Source organism: Monodelphis domestica, chromosome 4 (genome assembly GCF_027887165.1).
Source record: "Monodelphis domestica isolate mMonDom1 chromosome 4, mMonDom1.pri, whole genome shotgun sequence".
Lineage (NCBI taxonomy): Eukaryota > Metazoa > Chordata > Mammalia > Didelphimorphia > Didelphidae > Monodelphis > Monodelphis domestica.
In genome coordinates this window covers 98,299,685-98,318,382 of record NC_077230.1, presented here as the reverse complement: position 1 = coordinate 98,318,382, position 18,698 = coordinate 98,299,685, and the positions used below count along the sequence as shown (strand labels likewise).

General features: G+C 35.4%; 1 protein-coding gene across 2 annotated transcripts in view; it reads left to right on the top strand.

The window, feature by feature from the left end:
* Positions 1 to 17,694, top strand: part of MSL2 (MSL complex subunit 2) — a 45,090-nt gene extending 27,396 nt beyond the window's left edge. For both annotated transcript variants that reach the window (XM_056793651.1, XM_016433551.2), the window contains one exon: positions 13,719 to 17,694. In XM_056793651.1, the coding sequence (XP_056649629.1) occupies positions 13,719 to 15,313 (1,595 nt within the window). In that variant the 3' untranslated portion in view covers positions 15,314 to 17,694. The remainder of the gene's footprint in view (positions 1 to 13,718) is intronic.
* Positions 17,695 to 18,698: the final 1,004 nt, after the last annotated feature.

Here is an 18,698-nt window from a genome sequence, read left to right as displayed (position 1 = left end):
TAATTTCCTCCATAGACCTACATTTATAAATTTAAAAATAATATTTTGAAAATGCAGCTATAGTTAGTAACTCCTGTTTTAAGTTTATTTGTAACTTAAATGTTTTTTCCTCTTCAATTATTTGTAGCACAGAAAGGCAGGAATTGGTCTCATTATTTTGTTAGGGCAGTGATTGGAGAAAGAAAAATTTGGTACTTATATTGTAAACTAAGCACTAAACCAAGCTCCATTAGATAGAGGTATTAAAAGGTTGTCATGGAATAGCATCAGAAAAATCAAAATGTTGTATACTCAAAAAGATAAATGAAAACAACAGAGGTGTTAACCTACTCTATTTTGCCTTTCCTGGTCATATCAAATATGTTAAATTTCATATTCAACTCTAGGTATTTTATTTTAGGAACAACTTTATTAAGCTGAAGGGCATCTAGAGGGCTACTGGAATAATTTTATAGCTTGGTAAAGAGGAGGAAAGGAAAAGAGAAGAGTGGAATATGGGGAGACATGATGGTTATCTGCCAGTATATTAAGGGCTGTCTCTGAAGAGGGATTAGACTTGTTCTACTATCTAAGAGGACAGAATCAGGAGTAGTGGGTGGATACTCAAGAAAGGTAGATTTAGTAAGGGAATGATATCTTAAGTTACTTCTAGGTAGTAGGTTTTTAAAAAAGAAAAAAAAACACTTCAGAATGTGAATAACTACTTTTTGAGAGATGTAGAAAATCCTCTTTCAGCCTGGAGGATCCCTTCTCACTCCGAGATTCTATAATAAAAACCCAGGTCCTCTGACTCAAGATCAGTGCTAACATCCACTATGGGTGCCTCTTTCTTTTCTTTCTTCTTTATTTCATGGGGCTTTTCAGAGACTCTGAACATTAGTAAACAATATTATATAACAGGTCTAAATAATTTTAACTTCTTGTTGATGGTAGTCTATCAGGGCCTGGCAACCAAGAACTTATTGATTACAGTTAGGTGCCTGTGACTATTCTGCACTTTTATACCAAAAAAAATAATTTCCAATCATACAGAGGAACATAAAAAGAGGATTGTATATGAATCAGAATCTATTTCATACTGTTTATTTTTTAAAGAGTAAATTCCATACTTGTTTGTTTTTTTTTTCTCATTCCATTATTTTTTTTATCAAAAAATTTTTTTCTACTGGACTTTTTTTTGGACATCATTTCCTATCCATACCTCCATCTTCTATCTCCTTTAAAAATAGAAGGAGAAAACTCCTTTGTAATAAATGACATAGTCAACATGAACCTATCCAGTGACCATGTTCAGAAATATATCTCTTTCTACATCCTGAGTCCATTTTTTCTCTGTTGAGATGAGTAATATGCTCGATTCTAGGACCTTTGAAGACATAATTGGTCTTTACAGCGATCATAATTCTTTCAAAAATTATTTTTCTTTTATACTTCTACTGGGCTTGTAAAGTTGTTGTCTTGGTTCTATCAGTTTTATTCTGTGGTAGTTCATTTTACCTGGGATTCTTGGAAATCATCTCTTGTCATTTATTATATGCTGCAGTAACATTATATTCTTATATACCACAATTTGTCCAGCTATTTTCCAATTTGATAATTTCTTAGATTCCAGCCCTTCCCCTCTCCGTTTTACTCCTTCCCCAATTGGAAAGTTTGTTTCCTGTACAATTATTCCCGCCCTGGTATTATTTTATTATGCCCCTCTCCCCTTACCTACCCCTTGCTTCTTCACATGTATTTAACACTTCTTTCTCCCACTAGATAACAGTAAGGTTCTTCTGATGTTGGACTTCCCCTTATTCTTTCCATATTTGTGTACTTATGTATCTTAATTATGAGAAATGCTTGCCCTCTTTTTCTAGTCTCCCTTTTACCTTCCTTTCTCTCCACTCTTCTTCAGAACAGAACCAGTTTACCCTCCCAAAGCCTTCATTTTCCTTTTTAACTTTAACTTTTTAACTTCTTTTGTGTCCTTTGGAGAATTTAAAGTTCTGAAGAGATACTTTTTTTTCCTTCTCCTACATCATTATTCTGTCATTTTTCAGTTGTGTCTGATTCTGTGACTTCATTTGGGGTTTTCTTGGCAAAGATACTGGAATGGTTTGCCATTTGCTTTTCCAACTCATTTTATGGATGGAGAAACTGAGGTAAACAGGGTGAAGTGACTTACCTGGGGTGATCACAGATCCAGTAAATGTCTATATGAATGTGGATTTGAACCCAGATCTCCCTGATTGCAGGCCTGATAATCTATCCACTAAGACCTATTGGCCCATTAAGTATAATATACACCTTCCCCATTAGAATGTTAAAAATGCATCTTACAGGCTCTTCAGTCGCTTAAATAAATTTCCCTTTCTAGGTTTTTCTTTTTGTTCCCCTTTAAGAGTTTTCCTTTAACTCTCTTGTCATCAGAAATGTTAGGAAGTACTTTATTCCATTACAGATTTATCTTTTAACCTTTAGGATTTATATTCATACTCAACTTTGCAGGATACATTATTATAGGTTGTTTTTTGGAATATTCTATTCTTTTTTTTTTTTAAACCCTTACCATCTTGGAGTCAATACTGTGTATTGGCTCCAAGGCAGAAGAGTGATAAGGGCTAGGCAATGGGGGTCAAGTGACTTGCCCAGGGTCACACAGGTAGGAAGTGGCTGAGGCCAGATTTGAACCTAGGACCTCCCGTCTCTAGGACTGGCTCTCAATCCACTGAGCTACCCAGCTGCCCCGGAATATTCTATTCTAAGAACAATCACAATTTTTGGTGTATAGTTCTTTGCATTTACATTGTCATAGTTATTGTATATATATTTTTTGTTCTGCTTACTTCACTTTGCATCATTTCAGATAGATCTTTCCATGCTTTTCTGTATTCACACATTTCTTTTTAAAAAAAATTAATTTGTTTAGTTTATTTAGAACATTATTCCTTGGTTACAAGAATCATATTCTTTCCCTCCCTTCTCTCCCCCTACCCTTCCTGTAGCTGATGTGCAATTCCACTGGGTATTACATGTGTCCTTGATCAGAACCTATTTCCATGTAGTTGATGTTTGCACTAGGACGTTCATTTAGAGTCTACATCCCCAATCGTATCCCCCTCGACCCATGTGATCAAGCAGTTGTTTTTCTTCAGTGGTTCTACCCCGACAGTTTTTCCTCTGGATGTGGATAGTGTTCTTTCTAATAAGTCCCTCCAGGTTGTTCAGGATCTCTGCATTGCCACTAATGGAGAAGTCTATTACATTCGATTGTACCACAGTGTATCAGTCTCTGTGTACTAATTCTCCTGGTTCTGTTCCTCTCGCTCTGTATCACTTCCTGGAGGTTGCTCCAGTCTCCATGTAATTCCTCCACTTAATTATTCCTTTGAGCACAATAGTATTCCATCACCAACGTAGACCACAAGTTGTTCAGCCATTCCCCAATTGAAGGGCATCCCCTCATTTTCCAATTTTTGGCCACCACAAAGAGCGCAGCTATGAATATTCTTGTACAAGTCTTTTTCCTTATTATCTCTTTGGGGGTACAAATCCAGCAGTGCTATGTCTGGGTCAAAGGGCAAGCAGTCTTTTAGTGCCCTTTGGGCATAGATCCAAATTGCCCTCCAGAATGGTTGGATCAGTTCACAACTCCACCAGCAATGTATTCATGTCCTGACTTTGCCACATCCCCTCCAGCATTCATTACTTTCCATTGCTGTCATGTTAGCCAATCTGCTAGGCGTGAGGTGATACCTCAGAGTTGTTTTGATTTGCATCTCTCTGATTATGAGAGATTTAAAACACTTTTTCATGTGCTTATTAATAGTTTTGATTTCTTTAGCTGAAAATTGCCTATTCATGTCCCTTGCCCATTTATCATTTGGAGAATGAATTTATTTTTTTTGTACAATTGATTTAGCTCTTTATAAATTTGAGTAATTAGACCTTTGTCAGAGGTTTTTTTTTTATGAAGATTGTTTCCCAATTTGTTGCTTCTCTTCTAATTTTGGTTGCATTGGTTTTGTTTGTACATGTATTCACACATTTCTTAGAGCACAATAATCCTGTTTATCTATTCCTCAATTGGTAGGCTTCTACTTTGTTTCTAATTCTTTATCTCAAAAAGTGTTGTTAGAAATATTTTGATGTATATGGAGATGTTCTTATTGATGGCTTTTTCTTATTTTTTCAATCTTATTGATTTTGTTCTTGTACTTCTTAAAGTCTCAGGGAGTCATTAATTTCTTTTTGGTCTTTTGTTTTTAGGGACCTTTTTTCTTTTGAGTAAGATTTACCACTTGAGATTTATTTCCCTTCCAATTCTTTAAGTGCTTTTATTTCATTTCTTCACTTTTTTTTTTAGGTTTTCATGTAGACTTTGTGAAAAATAATTTTTAAATTTTTAAAAAATTACTCTTCCTTTTGGAGGGAATCCTTAATTACATAATAATCTTTTGTACTGATTGGTATTATTTTCAGGGCCTTCTGTGGCATCTCAGGACTGAGTAATATGAACCTTACTTCCAAGGACCCCAAACTTGAACTTTTATGACCTGTGGCTTTTTCTTGTGGCCTTGTGCTCTTATCTTGTCAGGACAAAGAGTCTTGTAGACTAGAATTGTCTCTTTGCTGCCACTGGTATGCAATACTTATTTGCCTCCTAGTGCTGTTACCTCTTTTGTTGTAATTTTAATTTCCCCCAGTTTATTCTGTAATTTTCAAGTCAATTAATTCCCCTTGTAGGAAAAAATGGAAACTAGTTAGGAATCGATTACTTCTTCCTTTTCTCCAATAACACTATTCTATCCACCCCAAGCAGTGGGAATCAGGATGCTACTTCCCATGAATATAGAATCTAGGCTTCTTTCTTTTCTTCTCCGGCTTAAGCCTTTGAGAAAATAATCTTTCTGATTGATATTGAAAAAAAAATAGATTGCTATTGCTTGTTTCTTCCCTCTTAGCCTTTTATTTTAATGTAGCCTTTATTTTTTATCTTTATCTTTACCCCATTCCTATCTAGAGAGTCATCCCTTGTAAGAGAATAGCAAAAAAGACAATATAAAGATAGTTAATCAGCTCAGCCAATTCTGACAAGATATTTTGATGTTCCACAGTTGTAGTCTTTTTCCTCTCAAGAAGGGAGAGAGATGTACTTTTTGTTGTTTTAAAAGGTCAAACTTGTTTACTATAATTATACGTACTGCATTCAGTTTAGCTTTTTAAGTTTTGCTTTTTCCATTAAATTATATCATTGAACAAATTGTTTTCTACTGCTTCTTATAGCTCCTCTAAACATTTTCAAGGTCTTTCTGTACATTTGTACATCTTTGAATTCTTCATTGTTTCTTAGTTCACAGTATAATCCATTATGCTCATTTTGTTTAGCCATTCCTGTCAATGGACATCTATTTTGTTTTATTGTATATGTATTTTAGGGAAATTTTAGGGGGGGCATGGGATTAATACTTAAAAATTTTCTTGACATTAAAAAATAATCACCTTTTTTGCTTATTTTTGTGGGAAAGATTATGGGGAAATCTGTACATATCCTTGGAATATAAAGCCAAGGAGTTTGAGATAGTTATTGAAAACTTTTGAGCAGGAGAGTGACATGTACAAAGTTCTATTTTTCAGAGAAAGTAACTAGAGTGAACTGTAGATCTTAGTACTTTTTTTTTTTTTAAGGAGAAAGGGGCTAAAATTATATGAATATTACTATCCTCACTTTCCTTTGCCATTTTGCCAAAGTAGTAAGACAGATAGATACCTTTCCTAAACATTATAGAAAACTTTTTATGATTTGAAACATCAACTGTTATGGCTAATGGAGGGTTCTCTAAGAATGATAAATATCTTTTATTCTTTCTAGGACAGAGTTTTAAATTTAAAGCATTGAACATCTAGATGAGAGAGGAATCAGCAAGTATCTATTAAGCATCTACTATGTGCTAGGGTTAAGTGCCTGGTATTCAAAGAAAGGTAAAAGATAGTGTTTCTAGTTCTAAGTACCTATCATGTGTTAGGCCTTGTTTGTAGAATTAAAACAATTTGAAACAATCCTTATTTACCATGAGTTTATATTCTAATGGAATGAAAGAAAGGAAGAAGGCTAGTTATTAAACAAGACAGCCTCAGCCTAACACCAGATTGTAGCACATTACTACCTTTCTCATTTCCCCAGGCACTTTTGTGTTGGCTTTCTAAACTTTATTAATATATAAGACTCAGATGAGTGAGAAGGGCCTTTCTTTCCCTAGACCAGATAGTACTTAAAGGGTCTACAGCCCTGTTAGTGAACCCATGTCACACATGCCAGAGGGGGCTGCTTCCCTCCCCCTCTTCACACATGCCTGAGGATATTTCTCACATGATCTGCCCCTCTGCCCAGCAGCCAATGGGAGCGCTTCCTCCTTCCCCTGTCTAGGGTAAGGAGGGCTGCTCACATGTAGTGTGAGGGTTGCAGTGTAGGCACTTGGTCTCCAAAGGGTTTGCCATTACTGGTCGATAGGAAAAGCTAAGTGTAAATGCCTTTTTCAGATATTTGCATATTCTTACAACAACTCTGATAAATTTTGAGGTAAAATTATTTGTAAAAATGGACTAGCTATGATTTCCACTGCCTTTTACATCGGAAATAATATGGAACTGTGGGTTCTATTGGAGGATAACTCGTGACATTGGATAGAACCATGGGCCTACAGTCAGAAAGAGGCTGGAGTTTCAAATCTGGCCTTAGACACTAGCTGTGTGTTTGTAGTCAAATAATTTAATCCCTGTCTCAGTTTTCTAAACTGTAAAGAATTGGGATATAATAGTACCTCTTGCAGGATTGTTATCAATTGTAATCAAATATGATTAAAAGAAACAATTAGAAAAAAAATCCTATAACATTTAGCACAGTGTCTGGACAAAGTTTAAATCTTAGCTGTAAGAAACATATTGGAAGAGTAAAATCCTTTCCCACTGATTTAGGAGAGGTTGAACTTCTATATGTTAACTTTCAATAAGCTTTAGGCACTGGAGAAGTGACAGGTTTTGGCATATTGGTAACAATTTGTATATGTATGCCAAAGATAATTGGCCATCATACTTGGTAGTTATCCCCTTGTCTAAACCTTGTGAAGTAATAACTTGAAATCACTTGTATTTTAAACTAAGTTTGAGTGCTGAGTGAATGAAAATGAAACAGATTGATACTTTCAGTGTTTGATTGGAGGAAGGTGGAGTCAGAAATAGGCTTGAGAGCTTGGGTTGAGGGTGTGTATGAAAAACTGCAACTCTTAAGATCAGTATAAAAATGTGGAAACATTTAAATAACAATGTTGGAGGTTTCACTATAGAGAAATTGATGCAACAGAACAAAGAATTAAAGGAAGCTTGTGGAAATTGGTCAATGAACAAATTATCAATCGCACAGAACAACGGATAAAAGTGAAAACAGACTTTTCCATAAGGTGAAGGTATTTTAAATATTAAAATTGCTGTTTTGGTGATTAAGGAATGTAAAATTATATGATTAGGGAAGTTTAACGAAACATGAAAAAACATACCACCTGTTGGTGAAAGATGGAATTTTGGCAGTGAAGACCTCTTCATTTGACTCCTGTATGTAGTCCTTTTAAGTTGTTATGTCTTATTGATTGGTATAAATATTGTGTAACTTTAGAATTCTTTTTATTTGATTAGAATGATGTATTTTGCCGTATTTTTATGTCACGACTTTATTGTACTTTATAATTTTTTTGCTTCGTTTATTAAAAAATGTTTATATCCTATTGTTATATCTGATCCCAGTATTTCCAAAACATTTTTGCATATTCCTTCTCATCTTCTGATTTGCAAAATTATTACTTTCATATTTCCCTTCTTGCTTTCACACTTTATTCTCATCTTGCTTTCACTCCACTTTTTTCCTCTTAGAGCTGCTAGGTGAGAGGTACAATGGCATGCTTCTATTTTGGGAGTAGCTATGATAGTGAGGCACAGAGAAGAAAGGGATGAGAGTAACTTCAGGTCTGTGCAGTATATGAAGCCATATCTTTGGTGCTAGGTTGGGGTGTGTGTGTACGTGTGTGCATGCATACAGTGGGGCATATTTGCCAATTATTTTCAATTGCTTGTGATAAATGGATTCTTTTATTTTTCCTCAAATGAAATGTTTTATTAAAAATTAAACAAAATAACAATAGGGCAGACTGAATGTGTTAGTAACTACATAAAATATAATAATTTTCAGTTATTTTCCTCTTATCAATATTTTGTCTATTCTTATTTTCCTTAAATCCAATACTTGATAGATATAAAAATCAAATAAATAAAAACAAAATTTAAAACTAGCTTTGAAGAAAATTCTGAGTTTAAAATTTCCTAATTTTAAGCTATTTAGAAACATTCTTAGATCCAGTAATTATTCTGTGGATGTGCTCTACCCAAATAGTGTGACTTTATTCTTCTGCTAAGTCCAGTCAGGTTTGCACAACAAAACAACTGCCTTCCCTCATCATCTCATTTTCAGGCAGTATGTTTTGGAAGCATATAACTAGCGTTTTTTAATTCTCTCAAAATCCTGCAGCAGTTTGTTGTTATTAAAGAACCCGGGATAAAAGCAATTAAATTACTTGGAACTTGTCATTTCAATACAACTGAATAATATTGTTCTTCTAAGATTTTTAACAAACATCTGAAAAACTTCTGTATGGAAAGTAGAACATAGGGTTATGTGAAAAGCCATAGATTTCTAAAATGTTTGGCTTTCTTCAAAATATATAGACATACACATACATGTGTCAGTATATAATAAATTCAGCGTGCTTTCATATCTGCTCTGTTTGTATTCATTTAAATATTTCCTTCTGTTTTATTCTATGTACTTAAAATAATGTTTCAGTGAGCCTCTTTTTTTGGGCAACATTATTATTATTGTTTTCCTCTTAACATGGTTCCAGAAAACATATATATTTTCCTTCTGGTTCTTTTTTTTTTTTTTTGGCTTTATAGTACATAATAAAACCCTTTCCAGATTTCCTCATATTCTGCATACTTTGTTGTTTTAATTACATTATAGTACTCTATTATGGTTTATAGCACAATTTATTTAACTACATGTAATCTGTTGTACATTTAGATTGATTGTGATCACAAGTGCATACAATTATGATATGAAATATTAGAAAAATGACTTTTTTGGGGTTTTGCACCTTGAAAGTGTATTCCTAACTGAGTGGATTACTTTTTAAGATTATTTAAAAAAAAGTCTTGGAATGAGTTAAGTGAATGAGTATTCTTTTTATTATAAATGTAGTATGTAAAATATTCTTGGATACTACTAGTGCACATAATCCTCAGCTGACGCTTGGAGACATATTAGGTGACTTGTCTAATGTAACCTCTCTAAAAAAGCAGCAGAAGGAAGACTCAAACCCATGACTTTTGATAGCAACCAGTCCAGTGTTGTTTTCCTGTACATTGATGACTTTTTTGTCAATAATAATTGCATATCTGGGTGCCTGGGGAATTAAAAAAGATAAGACATTCCCGTTTCCAAGAATTTCATAATATAGTTAAAGAACTTAAATCAAGCAATTATTATAGGGACAACTAAATTGCTCAATGGATAGAAAACTAGGCTTGAAGACAGGAGGTTCTGGGTTCAAATTTAGCCTCAGAATCTTCCCAGCTGTGTGACTCTGGGCAAGTCACTTAACCCTCATTACCTCTCTTCTGCCTTGGAACCAGTATACAGTATCCATTCTAAGATGGAAGGTAAGGATTTTTTTAAACAAGCAATTATATATACTGTTATATATTGTTTGCTAATGAAATGAAAAATTTATTCTTCATATTGGAAGTGCTCTTTTAAAATATCTGCTTGGACTAATTATCATTAACAGTAAAAAAGTACTTTTGGTGCATTGGTAACATCTCTGGGTATGGAGATTTGGATAGGATATAATAATCTGAACTTCTTTAGTCGTTTCAGTTGTGTCTGACTCTTTGTGAACTTGTCTGGGTTTTTGTGGCAAAGATCCTGGATTGGTTTTGCCATTTCCTTCTCTTGCTCATTTGTCAGATGAGGAACTAAGTTAAACAGTTAAGTGACTTGCCCAGGATCACACAGCTAAATGAGTATCTGAAGTCAGATTTGAATTTAGGAAGATGACTTCACGCTTGGCATTATGATCCTTGCTCAACCTAGCTTTAGAACTAAGTTTTAGTTAATGCAGGGAGAGCATGAGAACATTGGGTGCATAGGATACAGGGAAGTAGTAATGTTATAACAACTGGGAAAAGGGTAAAAGAAGGAAGATGGAGTGGAACTTAAGACAGACTTTTAATTCTGCCTACAATTTTGTTTTCTTCCCAATCCCATTTCCCTTTACCCAGAAATAAAATGGAAAGTGGTTCCTTTTTTGAGAACAGGTCCCCAAAGGAAAGGTTACCTTGAGTTGTTTTGCAGCGTGCCAATTCCATGGAGAAAGTATAGTATACTGTTGTACTATATTGCATAACAATTCTGTGCACCCAAGTCCTGACTCCTCTTCTCCCTTCCCATGTGCACTGCTTTGTAAAGTGGGTCTTTAGGCTTACTGGTATTTTGACAGGAATTAAGTGCTTTTCAACAAAGTTATTTTTGGAGGTGATTTTGATGGTGTGATATTTACAGGGCAAATCTAAGGAGATTGGCTTTACTGAGAAGAGGATTTGTATCTAGGAGTAATAAAATACAGTGGTGGCACCACTTTGGAAGATACTTGAAAGGTAGTCAAAGCACTTTAGAAAAGTCACTGTTAGTTTTTCATTAGAGGTGTGGAGTGTTTTGATGAAATTGTGCTTAAAGATTAGGCTGCCATTGTATGCAAGACATATGAGGGAAGGATATTGGCTAGAAATAGTTGTATTAACAGAGAAGCTTGGGAAATGAACTTAATTTTCAAACATTGCTTGAAAGAGGTGGCAATTGAGCTGGCTCTTTGAAGGATAAAAGAAGTTGTAAATGGGAATAAGAGAATAAGAAAAAGAGGGAGAAGAGATGGTATGGGATGACATTTTAGGTAGAGGAAATGATTTGAGCACAGGGAGTCGGGAAAACCTATTTGGCTAGGAGCTAGACAAGTGATAGTGGACTTTTTGGGGACCCTCTGCTGTGATCCCTCCACTGTGTGCAGTGCCCCACTCCTGCATTCAGGGGGAGGGGCTTGGGGGTGGTCTGCTCCAATTGGAGGTAGGTAGGTGGCCCTGTTGCTGTTCTGGCAGGTAGCAGAGGAGGCTGTGCTGGCTGTGCTGGCTATGCTGGCTATGCTGGGCAGGCCAGCCCTATCAGCCCCTGAGACAGTGAACAGTGAAGGGAGGCTAGAATGCCCCACCCCCTGCATTCTGAGCAGGAGCAGGGGCAGGCTCTCAGCTGGCCAAGCCAGGGGCCTTCGTGTGCCCACAGAGAAGTCTCTGCATGCCATAGGTTGGCATCAGGGGCCTAGGACCACATGAAAGAGAGTAAGTAATGTGAGTTAAAGCTACAAAGGGAGATTGGGATCAGTTGGTGACAGACCTCGTCCACCAAACTCAGGCTGGTATCAGTGAGAACTGCAACTAGAGTATGAATACAAATACATATATAAATATTATATATGAGAAAAGTTGACTATATTCCTAACCTTTTCCCAAGATCGCTATTTTTTTTAAGTCTGTTGAATACTATTATATACATAACCATTATGTGTAATTATTTTGGAGATATTTATTTCTGACTTTATAACTTTCCGACTCTGTCAAAACCACTTTTGGGTTATTGGAATCTTCTTAAATGAATATCTTATTTTGGGTTCTTCATCACTTGCCTGGTTCATTTATTTATTTTGTTCCGCCCAAAGGAATTATTGTGCCATGTTGTAATTTGTTGTTGGAAAACAAAGCGAAGAAAAGATATAGTGAGAATATGTTAGTTTGGAACATACATGGGCCTGGATATTTTTTGTCCTGGTTCTAGGATATGCTGTCCCATTAGAGGAGGAGAAGGCTGGAAGATGATAGGCAGATTAAAAAGGGGGAAGAAGAAGCAACCCAGAAGGGGAAATAACAGCTCCTCAGGTAGGACAGATGGGGGACAATTTCTTGTGGATAGCAGTAACTTCTTTATATCCACCAGTCAGGGATTGAGAAGAAGAGATTGGATTCTGTGCAAATCCAGAGATCCTAGTATTAATATTTGCAAGAAAGAGGTATTTAATTAGATCAATCATTCCCTGATTGTTTCTTAAAAGCGGAAATCATGGGCAATAATATCTGGGCAGTTGTCTCTAGACACATTCCTATGATAAGGAATGCTCTCTTCTTAGTTTATATGCATGGGCCCTTCTAATTTGTAACTAGTAAGTTGGTAAAGTTAGTGTACTTTTAAAATCTGTGTCATAATCATTGTTGGTCATTGACCACAGTTTTTGAAAAATTTTACCTCAGTTTCCTTTAATAGTAATACTTAAGTGCTTTTATTAGTTTCTAATTATAATTTGGGTTGATAAAATTGAGTATTTGTACTTTATTATGGATGGACAGGCATTGCCATTAAATTAATTATCCCGTATCTTAACAGTAGAGCTTCTTTTTCCCCTTTGGCTATCTTTATCCTTCCTCTTTGGAAAATTAATTCCAGAATGGAAGGTAATATAAAAACAATCTGAACATTTGCATTGGTAGCTTTTATTTGTATTGTATATGCATTCTTAATTGTATTTATAGAGTATGGCTTCATTACTTCTTTTCATGTGACTATCTGTGTGTGTGTGTGTATGTGTGTGTAGTTCATTCTGGTAATTTATACCATGTCAAATATCAAATAATAGAACCATATTATGAAAATGAAGGATGAGGTAGTAGATACCATACAATGGCCTTTTAAATTTTTACCCTGAAAAGGAGAAAATAATTTTATAAAGACACACCAGAATTTATCCAAATGAATATTGTTTTCAAAGAGTAGTCTGCTTGTTAAATTTTCTACATATTTCAACAGTAATGACAATTCTCAAATGTTGGAGTTCTTTCTGTTGGAAAAAAAACAAAAATTCTCATCACATACCAAAGTTTGTCTTGACCCCTTTGATAAATAAATGCATATGAGTTTTTTGTGGATTAAATCTCCAGTTATACAATGTGAAATAGCTTAGGATAATCTTAAAGTTTTGTCTTTATTTCAGCAAATGCTTAGAATTCTTACTGCGTCTATAGCATTCCCCTTTGTGCTGCTACTGTGATGCTAAGGACAGAGAATTTTGCAGTTTTTCTGTGTATAGAAAATTCACAGTGCAGCCCTTAAAGTTTCATTTTGTCTACTTCTATCTTATGCTTATGGAGCTGTTTCTCATCTTTTACTTCAGTGGTCCTTGTGTATAGAAAAGGGAAAAAATGGGCTGTAGCACATAGAGAAAAAATTTAGTCACATAAACAAGAAAGATTGTTTTTCAAATAAAATCATGGGGCAATAGTATAAAGGAATATTTTTCATTATTTCTTAATTGATACATTTTATTTTTATATAAGATGTTTCCCAATTGTTGAGTATTTTTTTGGGTTTTGGTAGGTTCCTTTTCCTAACTATAACCTGGACTTGTAACCTGTAAGTGGTCTTTGTTGTGACATGGTAAATGGAAACTCAGCTTCATTCTAGCCCTTGTCTAGCCCAGGCAAATTTAGATTTTGTTATACTAAAGTCTTCCTCCTTCCCTTTTTTCTTTTAGGAAATTTGCTGCAAGATCCTATTGCTCCCACCAACTCAACATGTCAACACTATGTCTGCAAAACTTGTAGAGGCAAGAAAATGATGATGAAGCCGTCATGTAGCTGGTGCAAGGACTATGAACAGTTTGAAGAGAATAAACAATTAAGCATCTTAGTAAACTGTTACAAAAAACTATGTGAATATATAACACAAACTACATTGGCACGGGACATAATAGAAGCAGTTGATTGTTCTGCTGATATTTTGGCGTTGCTCAAAGATGGATCTCTGCTTTGCGAGGAGATGGAAAAACCCTCAGATTCATCCTTTGCTTTGTGTTTGACACATTCCCCTTTACCTTCAACTTCAGATCCTACTAATGACCCTCAAGCTAGTTTATCCCCAGTACCTGAAAGCACACTCAATATTGATATCAGCAGTTCTGTTATCAATGGATTGCCCACTTGTAATGGGCTTTCAATAGATAAGTTTGGTATAAATATTCCATCACCTGAACATTCAAATACAGTTGATGTATGTAACACTGGAGTTGACATAAAAACTGAAGATATATCTAATAGCTTGCCACCTGTCTGTGACTCAGTTTCTACTGATTTGTGTCCAGCGGGCATCAATATCTGCAGTTTCAGTGAAGATATAAAACCTGGTGACTCTTTATTACTTAGTGTTGAGGAAGTACTCCGGAGCTTAGAAACTGTTTCAAACACAGAGGTTGTTTGTTCTAATTTGCAGCCCAACTTGGAGGCTAGTGTATCCAACGGACCTTTTATGCAGCTCTCTTCCCAGCCTCTTAGCCATGTTTTCATGTCCACCAATCCATCACCTCATGGGATATCATGTACAGCAGCAACACCTAAGGTCGCTAAGTTAAATAGAAAACGATCGAGGTCAGAAAGCGATAGTGAGAAAGTTCAGCCACTTCCTATTTCTAGCATCATCCGAGGCCCAACATTGGGGGCATCAGCTCCTGTAACAGTGAAACGGGAGAACAAAATCTCTCTTCAGCCTATAGCCACTGTTCCCAATGGAGGCACTACCCCCAAAATCACCAAAACTGTACTTTTATCTAATAAAAGCATGAAAAAGAATTTGGAACATGGACCTAAAAAATCTCACCCTAAAGCCAAAACAGGTCTTCTGAAAACAAAAGATAAAGCAACAAAGGAAAAGATTCCTAGCAATAATGTTATGCCAGGAAGTCCTACCAAGACTGTGTACAAAAAGCCACAAGAGAAGAAAGGGTGTAAGTGTGGGCGTGCTACTCAAAATCCAAGTGTTCTTACCTGCCGAGGCCAACGCTGCCCTTGCTACTCTAACCGCAAAGCCTGCTTAGACTGTATATGTCGTGGCTGCCAAAACTCATATATGGCCAATGGTGAGAAGAAGCTGGAGGCATTTGCAGTGCCAGAAAAGGCCTTGGAGCAGACCAGGCTTACTTTGGGCATTAATGTGACCAGCATTGCTGTGCGCAATGCCAGCACAAGCACCAGTGTAATTAATGTAACAGGGTCACCAGTAACTACGTTTTTAGCTGCCAGTACACATGATGATAAAAGTTTGGATGAAGCTATAGACATGAGATATGACTGTTAAGTCAGTCTATCTTCTCACCCTACTCTGTTGGGGAAGTAGCTACAGTTTTAAGGCAGCTATGGTTCTGTTGGTTTAACTTGCCGGAGCTCCTGCATATAGATCACTTGTATCAAGTGTTTTCATTGCTAAGTTATATGTGTTAGTGTCGGGGAAATAGTTTGCAGATAATGGAGGAGTAACCCTACAACTATATGTCCTTAGTTCTTACAGAACCTCATAGTTTGAGAACAAATGCTGATGCAACTGATTTATACAAAATGGTCTTTGGCAAGGATAATAACATTAACCTCATTGTTTTTGGTCATGCTTTGTGCGTAATCAAAGTTTCTGATTAAATGTAAGGAAGTGGTATCTAGTCAGTCCATCAAGATTGTGCTAATTTTATGTGGAAAAGTAGCCATTAGCTTGGTTTTTTGGGGGGGGAGGGGGGGAGGGAGGTTGTGTTGCTTCCAAAAAGCCATCGATTTCTCCTGTTGAAAAGCTGATGTATCCAGCCCAACCTTTGTGCTGACATACCATTTCTGATCATGAAAATTTGGCTACGTGGTGTAAGTAGCAGTTCTTAAATCAGTATTATGAAAGAGAAAATTTGCCCCTCATTATAAATGCTTAAAGAAATCTGTCTAAATGAAAGAACTGAAATTGTCAGCTAGACTTCAAACATTAAGCTGTTAATGCTAGAAGCTCTTCTAAGTTGAGTCCCTGGATTAGTTAAGTCTGATTAATTTCTGGTTTAAAAAAAAAATCTATAAAGTTCTTCCTTCACTTTGAGCAATGTTCTGATTGGCTACTTGAGGAAGTGGAGAAGAGCTGTTTTATTCTGAAGGCAATTGAATTTAGACTATACTAGGTGACAATAAAATTAAATATATGAACCATGAGTTCATTTAGAAATTGGGATTTGTTTAAATTAATTTTGGAATAATGCCCTACAACTTGTCCAGATTTATTATACATTATATTACTGCCATAGGCCACTTCTTCATTTTTGGTTTTTGTAACATGTATAATTTTTGAATATGGCTCTTAGTTAAAAAGGTGCTATTTGGTTATGAAGGCTTCTTTACAGAAACTTCAAGAACACCTTTATGTGAAGCCTGTACATTTTTTGGGTAGGTTCAAAAAAAGGGGAATCTTCTTTAGAATGCTCTTTTGCATGTAAAGCACAAAATGTTTCAGTTTAAATCCACCTCTTCCCTGTCCTATTCTACTGGAGAGACAGATGAGTCACCAACATTCTGTTGAAGGGAAATCTAGTCAGTTGCTTCAAAGAGCACAGCACAAACAAAAACAAGGACTGACTAGATTGTCAGAAAAATGCCCTACTGATTTAAAAGAGGAGTTGCTGTTTTGACAGCACATAGAAAAATACTGCTAGAAATTTTCCAATTTCTACTATGTCCACCGTCTCAAGTGAGATCTGACAGAACACTGATGATATGTTTTGATTTGGCACACAGCATGTACAATGATGGTTACTCACCTAGTCCAAGAAATGAGGGAAAACCTTTGGACACAGAGCAGATGACACCTCCTTCTGTTTTGTAGTGTATCCTGGTGTCATTTTCTGTGAATGTGGTCAGGTAGAGTTGTTTCTGTTGTTGTTGTTTGTTGTTGGGTTTTTTTTTGTTTTTTGTTTTTTGTTTTTTTTTGTTTGTTTTTGTTTTTGGTTTTTTTTTTTTGTCTCTTTCGGTGGGGTGGGGGGGCTAAAGCCATAGGAAGAAAAATGTGATGTATGTGTCCAGTATGTACTATTTTGTTTTTGTTTTGCAAGAAGAGTTGAACTATTTTTGATAACAAGAGTAAATGGTGGAAAATGCTTCTTAGTCGTCTTGTCTTTATTTGCTACCCCCAGTTTCAAGATTTTATTTAAGTCATGTGTTAGTGATGTCTTATGAAAAATGTATTTGGTCACAATTTGTAATAATTTTGTGTTGACCAAAAATTGCCATATCATAGAAACTACTTCCATGAGTTGATGATTATAACTTAAAATGTAAATTAGTTCTTATTTATTCCAGAAATGATTACTGCAAAGAAAATGCTAGATATGGACTAATTGGAATATTTTTGCAAGGCGCCCCCTAGGTTTTCTTAATGCAGCTGATGTTAGGACTCTAAATTCTGAGTTACCGGATTGTTTCCCAAATTTAATGTGATTACCTTACTTTCCTATTTATTGCTGCATGGGATAGTGGCAATTTAGAAAATGTGGAAACCATGAGTATGTGAGACCTCTGATTGTTGTGTAATATTGCAAATGATGATTTCAGGTTGTTTTTAACACAAATTTCCCTTTTTTATGCTGGTATTCTCACTGCCACGTTTTTTGAAATATGTATTATATACCCTAAGTCTATCAATAAATGTTAGTTTTCTAATTCCATGTTGTAGAATGTTGAGGGCTTTGGGATGGTATGCACTTGATGTTTTCTAATGTATAATTTTAGGAACAACAATTTGATTACATTATTGTTTTTTTTTATAGTTTTATTTTGTTGCTTTTCTACATCTTGTGAATATTTAAGACTGACTAGTGGCTTACAAGGAAGATAAAGAAACTGCTGAAGAGGTCTAAGTTGTTGTCTAAGAAGATCTGAAGAATTAAGTTACTTTTATCAGCCACAGTTGTTTACAATGTCACATATTATTTTCTTTTTGATGTCCTGTGAGGAAAATAACTCAAATCTTTATTTTTGTGCTTGGAGGTGGGACTTTTCTAGTTTAAAAAGTGGGATAGTCTCTGTGAGTTCAAATTTTTATGTAGGTTTGCTTGTAGAGGCATAAATTTAAAGAGGTAAGAAAATGTGTCTAGCAAAATGCCAACTTAAAACCTGAAGAAAAGTAGATTTTATGAAAGACAGTAGGTAGAAGCATATGCCATGTTTTTGCACATGAAGAGACACCAAAAAACAGTGCTTTAGATTTAGAAACTAGTAGTTTCCAAATGGTTTATATTACTGAATGTATATAGCACTTTGTACTTTTTAAACTGCATTCACAAAACTTCTGAAAATAGATTTAGGCCAACTTAATACCCCCCCCGGTTACCATATTCTAATTTAAAAATTTTTCTGATAGGGATATCCATTATTGCTAAACTAAAAATAGCCTGCAGGGTAAATAGCATATATATTTCTGGGCCAGAGTTTTAGATATAGGAATGAATAATGAATACTTGACAAGAGAATGCAGTATGTGTTATTGAGGGCTGGGAAGAATATATATTTGAATGGAGATGTGACCAGAAGAACTTTAAATTGGGAATGGAGGGGAAGGGCAAAAACTTCCTCTTACAGATTTTTAAGCCTACTGTCACAGAGAATTAACAGGTGAGACAGTTGCCCAATAAAATAAAAAATAATTTGCAGATGTGATTGCCACC